Source organism: Ixodes scapularis, unplaced genomic scaffold (assembly GCF_016920785.2).
Source record: "Ixodes scapularis isolate PalLabHiFi unplaced genomic scaffold, ASM1692078v2 PGA_scaffold0__279_contigs__length_252992795, whole genome shotgun sequence".
Lineage (NCBI taxonomy): Eukaryota > Metazoa > Arthropoda > Arachnida > Ixodida > Ixodidae > Ixodes > Ixodes scapularis.
The window spans coordinates 205836-216570 of NW_024609835.1; the positions used below are offsets into that span (position 1 = coordinate 205836).

Below are 10735 nucleotides of genomic sequence, written 5' to 3' on the forward strand. Positions count from 1 at the left end.
CTAACGGCACTTTTGTTCATACCGCAGCCACTACCACTTCAAATGCCACCAACAGTAAAAAGAAAGAAGGAATAAATTGAGAAGAAGAAAAGGGCAGTGTGAGAAAGACGACCCACCACTCTTTAGAAGAGGTGCAGAGTTTCGAGGAATGCAACAATAACAACTAATAAAAGGGAAACAAAAAAAATATATGGTCTTTTTAGTAACCCTCTAGCTTTAAACAGTCACACAGTTGGCCCATCAGCTAGGTGAGGACATACCACGGTGTAAGATAATACTCTTCAGGTGAGGACAGCGCGCTCCTCGCCACGTGCCCGATGAAGTTCACTCTTCACTCTCCGTCACTATGGTTTGAAGCGGCGCCGGCAGGTGACTCGTCGACCCGTGGGCACGTACGAGACGGCTCGTGCCGCCTCATGTACCACACGTGCAGAGCTCCAGCGAGGTTGTCGCACGTGCAGAAAGACCACGGTGGACCGGGGTGTCATGGCAACGAGATCATTTTTTTCGTTCTCACACAGTTTCGCCATTTGGCCGCCGGCGACACTGTCAGCCGCAGGCACGGTGGCAGCGGAAGATGCAGCCTTTCGGATGCCTGTCGAACGAACACTATCCGATTCCTCGCGCCGCGCGTTCAGCCCCGCCGTGTCCTCACCTAAAGACTATCTTACACCGTGGGACATACTTAGCTCTTTCAAACCAACATATCCATTCACACTTAGAGTTTGAGTAAAGCAAAAGTAGTTAAGGCTGGTAGGAAGAATCTGGCAGGAACCTCCTCGAAGCCTCAAAGACTAAGCTTTTTCACGACATTGAGCTTCACGAGAAACTCTACACTAGAAAACAATCACTCGGAGTACATAGGACGAGACAGCACAGCCAGAACGACCTTGCGGAAACGGCGACTCACCTGCCGCACTGCCTGGTAGACCCTCTCTTCGTGCGAGTCCATCTCGACGAAGGTGCGGATCTGCGCCAGGTTCACGCTCTCCCTGTAGCCCAGGGCCACGATCTCGTCGAAGGCAAAGATGAGGTTGAATGCATTCTCCACAATGTCTGCCTCGTCCATGTTCTTGCAGTACTCGGGGATCTGCGTGCAGCAAGAACGAGAGTGGACACTCAGATGCTTCGAAAGCCTTACGCAGTCATAAAAGGCCTAGTTTTGAATAATCCAGCTTATCAGCCAAAACTCGTAAGTGGTAACTGGTAGTCCTGAAAGCAGATCTCGCTGCGTGTGTACTAGGAGTCACTGCAAAACTTCGCCTATAATGGCCATCGCTATAAAACACTACCGTAAAATCCCATATGATCGCCCCTCCCCGAGGGATCGTCCATTCCGCTTTTCTGACGAAATATCCATTCGCTAAAAATCCGGAAACATTGCCCACCTCCAATTCTCGTCGGATATCACACAATGCCTTATCGGAATCACATCAACTGCACGATCTGCAGTATCAGTATGCGTGACAAGCAAGCTGGTAGTGTGTTCTCGTACGCTTACCTCACTAATGAAACCAGAGTTTGGAGTGTCCGCAATCTGTGTGAGCGATACCGGTTCCCGTGACATGCGAGTTCATAGCGAGTTACCACTTACTGATCGCACCGTGAAACGTGAATCTGCTGCATCCACGATCTGCAATATCAGCTCCTGTGCCATCTGGTTGATAGCGAGTGTTTGGAGCGTTGATCGATAACTTTTGGTATACCTTTGTAACGTCATTCCCAAAGATCAACCACCCCATATTTTTTCCCATAGGAGCGCCTGCCCAAAAAGGACAGGCGCTCCTATGGGACTTAAAGGAGCTGTGCAACGATTTTAACGTTGAAAGAATTGGCATCTTCTGCTTTTGATATTGTTCACCTTGTCACAAATGACAAAAACACACCTCTTTTCATCGAAATGTTGCGATTCCGCCACGTAATAGCGAGGCAAAACTTAGAATATTCCCCGACCTGCAGCCGCGAGCCGCGGCCATGAGAAACAAGCGGCGTGACGTCAATGGGGAATCTTATAGAAAGATAATAATAATAATAATCTTTATTCATATTTTGTATACATCAAAATCACTGCATATCGCATCTGGGCCCGTTTGCTCGAAGCACTAACTGCGGCTAAAGTTAGCCGCAGTACCTAGGAGAGGGATTTTGAGATCACGTGACTGGCTCGGTAGGGATGCGGGGAAACATGGCGGTGCCCCAGTAAGTGAGCGCCGCTCGCTTTGCAACTAATATGTCGTTATGGTTGCAATATCGGGTGCGTTAGTCAGCAACGAATGGTGCAGGAGGCTTTCGCTTTGCCTTACCTCACTTAAAGAGACCATGAAATGATTTTAAAATAGAGTTTCATCCACCGCACGTCGTAAAAGGTGTGAAAAGAAACACAAAAACACAAAAATAGGGAGCCAAAAAAAATTATTTGCTATAGAACTTTTAAAAGAAAACTGGACTCTTTTGCGCCTTCCTTCCTTCGCCTGTTCACTACGATGCATCCGCGGAAATGGAGCACGTCAGTCAAATCCAGGTCGCCTATTGGGTAAGAGCCTACCTCACCAGCACCGCGATCGTAAACAATAAATAGCCGGCGAATGTTTCCTAAAAGATTGGTTAAATAATATTCAGATCCACATTTTGTAGCATAATTAGAGATGTGTGGCGAAAAGTGCCAAATTTGATAATGCTGAGAGCCAGGCGCCATCTATCGTGTGGTAAACGAAGCAACTACTGCACGTGCGCAGTAGGGCAGGCCGACAGTTACTTGGGTGGCGGCGACCGACGAACATTTATTTTCTTTGTTTTCCTTCCTCTCAAAACTCTGACTGACTGAACGTTTATTTTTCTACGTGTTCTTCCCGCGCGTGCCGACTTCAAGCAGCAAGAAAACAGTACTTAGAACAGACCACGACGAACAAGAACGCTGGATCCACCGACTCCGACGAAGCGAGCTGCTCAGAATATAGGCCTAGCAGGCATTCCGACTCGGCGCTGCGTTGCTTCGTCGCAAGACCGTCTGCCTACGACCGGCTGGCGTGCTAAATGCAATATGCCCGCGCGACCCTTGTGGACCCTTCCCGTATTATAGTTTGATCCCTGACCTCAATTCTAGATTAAGAGGTGAGGTCAATCTCTTCCCCTTGTTTTCCGAGGCAGTGTTTACGAACACTCGTCAAAAAGGGACTCTCGTCGATTCTATCTTCTTGTTTTGTGTAATATAGAGCTGAAATAAACGCTGTATAGATTACCTTCGTAACACGGTATGTACACTTTGTTATTGGTATGCCATTTTTATTCTGACAGACTGCACGTCACTGTCGAGCTATAACAGTTCGTGGGAGGTATACGTACAACCCCGGTCCAACCTTTCTTTGCCGAGTGTCGCGTCAGTATCGAGTTGCAATCGTAAAAGAACGGTCCCGAAGCGCTTACAAACAGCGCGAATACAGCACTTCCATCAAGCGCGCGCGTCCGCTCCGAGTATAAACAGGTATTTACGTGGCTCTTGCTGACACTCGTGGTTCAAACGTATCTTTTCTAACGTCGGCTCGCTCCTGCATCTCCGAGGCCGCGAAAAACGCCATCTACGTCGCTTTGCAAACGACTGACACGGGCCGGCCCTTCTGCCAACAATGACAGGGTGGTTGACTTCTGGAGTCTTCACCGGAAGACTCGCTGCACTTCCCAACAGGCATACCGGCGTATGGGACTAGTCCCATGCTGTCGCTGTAGCGCAACATATCTCATTGAATTTCGCTCAGCTGCGATGCGGCGATGAGAGGCGCCGATTCAGGAAATACGTCGGTGACATCAGCGCAGTAAAACCTACCGGCGCACCCTAACTCGTTGCCGTTACCACTCCCATTCTCCTACTGCCGAGAGAACTTCCGGTTCCGGAAACGGCCTACGTCACGGCTTGTTTTGCGGTCAGTTGGAGAGAATGAAAAAGTCGATATTTCAATAATTTTTTGTGTAGAAGTTAATAAACCGAGACGAAAACGGATGCCTGTTCGGCATTCAGTGAACATTGACGGTTTAATGTAAAAGTTATCTGGAAAAAGTAAAAAGGTCATTTCATGGTCCCTTTAAACCGCAAAGCATGGGCAATGACATCGCCGCATTTTTTAGATAGTGTTTCGATTCTGGGCACTCCTAAGCCTAAATGAACGCGATAATTGTCGGCATAGCAACGTCTCTGGAAAGCGGATTGTTGATAGCACACAAAAGCAGACGGCGTCCCAACAGACCTTTTTTTCTAAATTATCCAAGCACCGAGGTGCATGCTACGACTGTATTGCACGCGTCGCACGTGCTGGCGTCTGCAGTAGTAACCGTTCTAAGGCAAAAAGTATAAAACAATCTTTGCCTTGCACGCGCGTTTGTTAAAACCTTATTATGATTTTTTACTTCAAATCTTTTACAAGAGGAAGGCCAGAGCGCGTGAACCGTAGAATTACACTTTCAGCGTTCTCCTCGCGATGCTTGGATAATTTAGAAAAAAGTCTGTCGGGATGCTGTCAACTGCTATCAACAATCCGCGTTCCAAAGACGTTGCCATGCCTACAATTGTCGCGTTCATTTAGGCTTAGGAATGCCCAGAATCGAAACACCATCTAAAAAATGCGGCGATGTCATTACCCGTGCTTTGCGGTTTAAGTGAGGTAAGGCAAAACGAACGCCTCCTGCATTATTCGTTGCTGACTATACGCGCCCGATATTGCAGCTACAACGGCATATTAGTTCCAAAGAGACGGGCGCTCAATCACTGGGGCACCGCCATGTTTCCCCGCATCCCTACCGAGCCAGTCACGTGATCTCAAAATCCCTCTCCTAGGTACTGCGGCTAACTTTAGCCGCGGTTAGTGCTTCGAGCAAATGGGCCCTGGATCCTTAGCCAGCAAGGCTAGTTCTGGATCCATACAAATGTACCAATATAAGGCATGCGGTTCAGACCCGGCACTCGTGCTTGTGCCTCACAAATAAAATGCATGTTTTACAACATTTCCAAATAATGCTTTTTTACAGTCAGTGCAAATGTTTTACTTTCTTTTATGTTTGTGCTTAATGAGTTCCAAATTTTTGTACCTACATACTGTATCAGACGTTGACCATAAGTATTGCTATAGGGCGGAGTATTGAAGTTATTTATGAGAACATTCCTCGTGACTCTACCTGATTGTACAAATATATGTGATGGAAGTGGTATATTATTTATTACAATATTATGCACCAGAATTACAGTTCTATAGTCTCTTAACACATGAAATGGCATTATTTGTTGTTTTTGAAATAAGGGAGCTGAATGGGCGTTGTAACTTGCATATTCTAGTATTCTCAATGCCCGCTTTTGCAGCGTTACTATCGGTTGTAGATAGCTTTGGTATGTAAAACCCCACGATACGACACAATATTGTAAGTGACTATGAAAAATACTGTAATAAATCAATCTTAAAGTTTTCGAATTAAAGTATTGTCTGGCTTTAAGTAACGTGTAAACCGAATAGCCCAGTTTTTTACATAATGTTTCGATGTGTGGTTTCCAGTTGAAACAAGAGTCAAGAATCACGCCTAAATATTTAATATGTTCTACCTTTTGAATGGACTTATTACCTACTTGTATATTTTGCGCTTCTGTTGGAGTGACCTTATGTGGGGAAGCAAACACTATATAATTTGTTTTTTGGTAGTTTAAAGTTAACTTATTATTCAAAAACCAACTCTCCATCTGTTTAAGGTTTTGATTAATCTCCCTCTCCAGTTCACCCCAGGAGTTACCAGATGCCAGCAATACTGTATCGTCCGCATACATTGTTACGTTTAATTTTCTAACTGCTTTAGGCAAGTCATTTATATAGAGAGAGAAAAGAATCGGCCCCAGCACAGATCCTTGTGGTACTCCTGTGAGCACCATCTCATTGGTAGAGTATTGATCTCCGATGTTGTCTTGTTGCGAGCGCGACGATAAATAATAATAATAAGATAGCAAGTTGTGCAAATACCTGCTCGATAAAGGTAACTTTTCTATAAATCTTGTCATTCCAACATATATATAAATGCATCCAAAACCTGGTGTTATCAACAAAACTTTTTTTACACGGAGGTTTAGTGGCGCCATCTATCCTAGGTCCACAAAACCGTCAGCGCTATGTGCTACCGCGAACAGCCGCCAGAAGCCAAAGGGGGAGGGGGGACAGGGCCGGAAGGGTATGACCGGACCCGGATGAGACTTTCCTCCTTTCACCAGATAGTTTGCGCGGCGCTAGCCAGCACGTAGTCACGCGGTCGCGAGCGGATGAGTTCTCGCTGCTCACTGATGGCACCAAAGAGAGAACTTTTCCAGAACCCCGCGCCTACCCCATCAGTGTCACTGCGCATGTGACTCGGAAGACGACGTACGAGTTGAGAGGCGGCAAAAACCTGCATCTTTTTCATTTTTTTAAATAAAAACTAGGGTATCCGGGCAAAATCTGTTTTCTGTAGTTCACTTCAGAAGTGTCAGGCATCAACTTCCACAATAATTTAAGCAAAGCCCTAAAATTGTTGCACAGCTCCTTTAACGGGAAATATTGCACACTTTGACATTGTAGCCCAGCGGCGCTTTTTTCTTCTCATAGCCACTACAGCTCCAAATGCCGCCAGCAATAAAGAGAAAGAAGAAATATATTGAGAAGAAGGAAAGGAAGGTGCGAGAAAGACGACCTACCACTCTGGAGAAGAGGCGCAGGGTCTCGAGGTCCTCAAGGATGTTGGAGGTGCGGGTGGTGACGAGCAGCATGTAAAGCTTCTCGTGCGGCTGGTACACATAGCGCACGCTCTCCGTCTCCACAAACGTGTGCTGCTTGCCCGAGCCCAGCAGCTTGGGGAAGGCCGACAGCAGGCCCTCCATACGCGCTCGGCTCATCTCCACAAACTGCCGGGAGATGATGGCTGCACGGACGCCAGATTCAGTGTCTCCTACCACCGCTCACGCTCGAGAGTAGTCCGCCTTCTAGCCTTTGTGGTTTGGCATCTGCTCACGCATTGCATCTGATATAGGGCAGAAGCCTTCACCATATACACCGGAACCGGCCGTCAAAAAATGAAAGAAACAGAACGACGAAACATAAAAAAAAAATGGTAAAAAAATTCTCACTCCTTGCATTGTTTTCCATGAAAAGAAAAAAAATGTATGTTGCATCACTCCTTCCCACCACAATTTGCCTTCCTTTCCCAGTCTCTCGGGGCATCCGCCTACCAACACATTCCTCTCGGAGAGCACTAGGAAAGGAGGATAAGTCGTAGCGAGAAGTATGAAGGAGGCCAATTGGCGTCCCGCAAAATACAAAAAAGAGGGTAGTTCACTTTACGACACCCGTGTGGCGCTGCCTAAAAGATGCCTCTTCCTCACCTGCCGCTCCACTTCTCCCTCTTTTAAGGCAAACCGGCCAGTCTATTGTTCAGGAGCGTAAGGTGCAGGCTTTCCCCTATATAATGAGCTATGGCTAACATCTTATTGCCCGACTAAACTATGCGCGTAGCATGATACTCTTAGAGCAACTGACTGATAACTGGTATTTCCTCTTTCTCTAGGTGAAAACACTTCGTTAAAACTGAAAGGCTACCATCAAAACTACAAATATTAAAAAGAGTGCACGTCTGGGGTGCCCACCCAAGCGGTAGAACTTAGGTCTCGTCAATATTGGTGACGTGTCTGAAACACCACGCATATTAAAAAGGAAGTGGATATTTTGCCGGCAGCCCGCATGGGAACTGGGGAAAGATACTGCCGCCAGTGTCCTCTCATTGGCTGGCTGCCATCAAGGGACGTCCAACTCTGCCAAAACCTTCTAGGCACTCACTGTGGCATTTTCTAAGGAGTAAAGCTATACGCACGACATCGTGCACCTTGCTGGAAATGGCTATACGCACGACGCGAAACTTGTTGGGTCTCGTATGAAATGAATTGTCAAAACGAGTATATAAAGCTGTAGCATAGCTTAGTGGAAAGGTGTCCGCTTCACACGCAGCAGACCCCGGTTCGATTCAGAAAGTGGGCATACTATTTTTTTTATCAAACATTTGGCGATATTTACACATTTCTTTTTTACAATTCTCACTGAAAAAAAAAAAAGAAATAAAAAAAATTCGACGAAACGTCGCTGAATTAGTAGCGACGTTCCGCTACTAGTTCCGCTGATAGCAAAATCTTGAAAAGGGGCTGGAGACCTCAGAGTGGCGGCCAATGTTTTGTGGCCGCCACCCCTGACCCCTAGCTCCTCAAAACGAGAAAAGATCGGATTTACAGAACACGACCCACAAAGCACCCTGCCACGACGGAACACACAGAAGGTGGGCAGTTCAAATTAAATAAATCGATTTCAAAAGAGGAAGCCTTACCCTTCCCGGCCTTGCTCATAATAGCCGCTGCCAACAGCACCTGCAGTTCGAGATCGTTTGCGTCAAAGAAAATGGAACGGATCTTTATGGGACCGGAAAAAATAGCTACGTAACGAGGGGATTTTGCGCTTCAAAGTATACCCCTAGCTGGTGCTTTGACGTAAGGACGGATCTTACGAGCTAAATTCTAAACGAATGGATACGACACACGTAATGACAACACGACATCACTCAATTGTGAAACCAGCTGGAGGTAAAAACCTTGATAAGTTTTTACCTCCAGCCAGATAAAAACCATGAGCGGCTCCCGCACGTACTCATAAAGACGACCCACTAGTCGGCTGGTCGTAAGGACACACGTCAAATTACACGGTCACGTACCATGTCTGGACTCGGTGAAAGACTTCGGTGGACAGCTCGCTTCGCTAGCGGCGTTCGCAGTGACTTCGAAGAGGAGAAAAGGTGCCCGCTAGAAACGGCCCCAAAAAGCGCTGAACGATGAACACACGTTCAGATGTCCTCCTCCGGCAGCGATTCCAAGTGAGTCAACCGGGGACGGAACGATCTTATGATCGAAAAAGCTCGACACAGAGATTTTACCGAACAACTCAAAACATTACACGTTTGCAGAGCCGAAAAGAGCAGCTCCGCAGCACCAGAACCGGAAACGCCAAAAACGTTTCTGACCCATGGTTGCTTTTATAGTTTACACATTTCGCTAAACCTGAAAACAGTTGCCAAAAAGACCAAAAAGCACCGAAAAGTCAGATAGCTTAAAATTTTATATTTGGATTCACTTTACCACAATAAAGTAGTGTAGCATTAGTTAGATATATAAAATATAAATGATCATAACAGATTCCATCGTTTCATGCGTTTCAACGAGAAGTTGTGTTTGAAAAGATGGCAGCGCCCAGAACTTGTTGGAAAAGTTGATATTGATTATTGTAGTGCCGGTTTGATCGGGTTGACGGTGATATTAGCGGTGTCCGCGCTTTCTCACGCAGGTATAACGCAGAAATATAAACAGGCCATACCTTTTATTACCGTTTCATACAATATTTGCATAGGTATTATGATGTTGACAGTGAACAAGCTTCGCAACGAAGTTTGCGTATCGTTTACTAAAGCATACTAAAGCTTCTAGAAATGACATTATTTTGCGTTCTAATGTGTCGGTTACATTCTGGCGGTTTGTGTTTTCGTGTGTTCTTGATATTATCGGTAGAGTAGTGTTATAATCTTTATTTATTTGCTCATGAGAGCCGCGGCACCGCAGAAAGGCAACAGCCCGTACCAAGGAGGCCCGCGGTGCCGCGTCTAGTGAAGGGGATTATGTGATGATGAATGACGCAACGGGCGCGGGGTGTGAGCGCGCACGTTCACGAGCAGTGTGCTCGAGCGTGGGTTCCTGAAGCCATCGGACAGAAGAACGGCCGTGCTGGACACCGTTCCTCAGTATTACGCAGACTTGCAGAAGCTTCTCGTTTATTCTTGCTACAAACATAACTTCTATCGTTTATGCCTGCTTTTGTTGTTCTAGAAAGTGCGTGCTCATTCTCGCCCCAAGCGCACTACGCTCGAACCTTCCCCGCCGAATCTTCGAGATAGTGACTCACTCTAGATAAGAGGCCGCCCGCGACCTTGTCGAGTCAGTCTCGCCCCAGCGCTCAATCCTGCGGTTTCGCCGATTTCGACGCCCGCGACGCTTTGTTATTATCTTTTGTACTCTTTTATTTTTGGCACAAGTTCGCCACATTAAACGTTTATTTCTTCCTGTTCATCTATTGTTTTTTGGTCACCACCCGTGACAATATCAACTGGCGACGAGTAAGACGACGGACCTGTTGCCTCGGAAAACATGGCTACCCACGGCTCCATGGAGGAGTTCTCCGGAAAGGGCTGGACGTCATGGACGGAGCGGCTACGATATTACTTCGAAGCAAACGGCATCGGGGACGACCCAAAGAGGCGCACCGTGCTCCTGACACTGTGTGGTCCGACCACTTTTGAAACAGTGAAAGCACTGGTGGCACCAAAGACGCCAAGTGAGTTTTCCTTCGAGGAACTCGTCACCTTGCTCCAAGTTCATTTTGATCCGCGCCCGTCGGAGCTCTTCAGCCGGTGCAGATTTCAACGAAGAGACCAGCTACCTGATGAGACCGTGACTGCATACGTTGCAGCTCTAAAAAAACTGGCTGCAGATTGCAATTTTGGAATGGTACAGCCCAGTGGCGTAGGCAGAGGGGGGGGGGGGGGTTTGGGGGGTCGAAACCCCTCCCGAAATGCCAAAGCTACCCCCCCCCCCCCCCCCCCCCCCCCCCCAAACGGGGCCCGCTCATTCCCCTGCTCACGCAGTCGGTTTTGC

The 10735-nt window shown here is 47.1% G+C and overlaps 1 protein-coding gene across 1 annotated transcript in view; it reads right to left on the reverse strand.

Annotated features, from left to right (window-relative positions):
• LOC8032636 (coatomer subunit delta) overlaps positions 1–9058 on the reverse strand; it is a 40920-nt gene extending 31862 nt beyond the window's left edge. Inside the window, exons 1-4 of the mRNA XM_029986487.4 lie at positions 8749–9058; positions 8368–8407; positions 6695–6918; positions 911–1090 (exon numbers count right to left, since the gene is read on the reverse strand). Of these exons, the coding sequence (XP_029842347.2) occupies positions 911–1090; positions 6695–6918; positions 8368–8407; positions 8749–8751 (447 nt within the window). The 5' untranslated portion in view covers positions 8752–9058. The remainder of the gene's footprint in view (positions 1–910; positions 1091–6694; positions 6919–8367; positions 8408–8748) is intronic.
• Positions 9059–10735: the final 1677 nt, after the last annotated feature.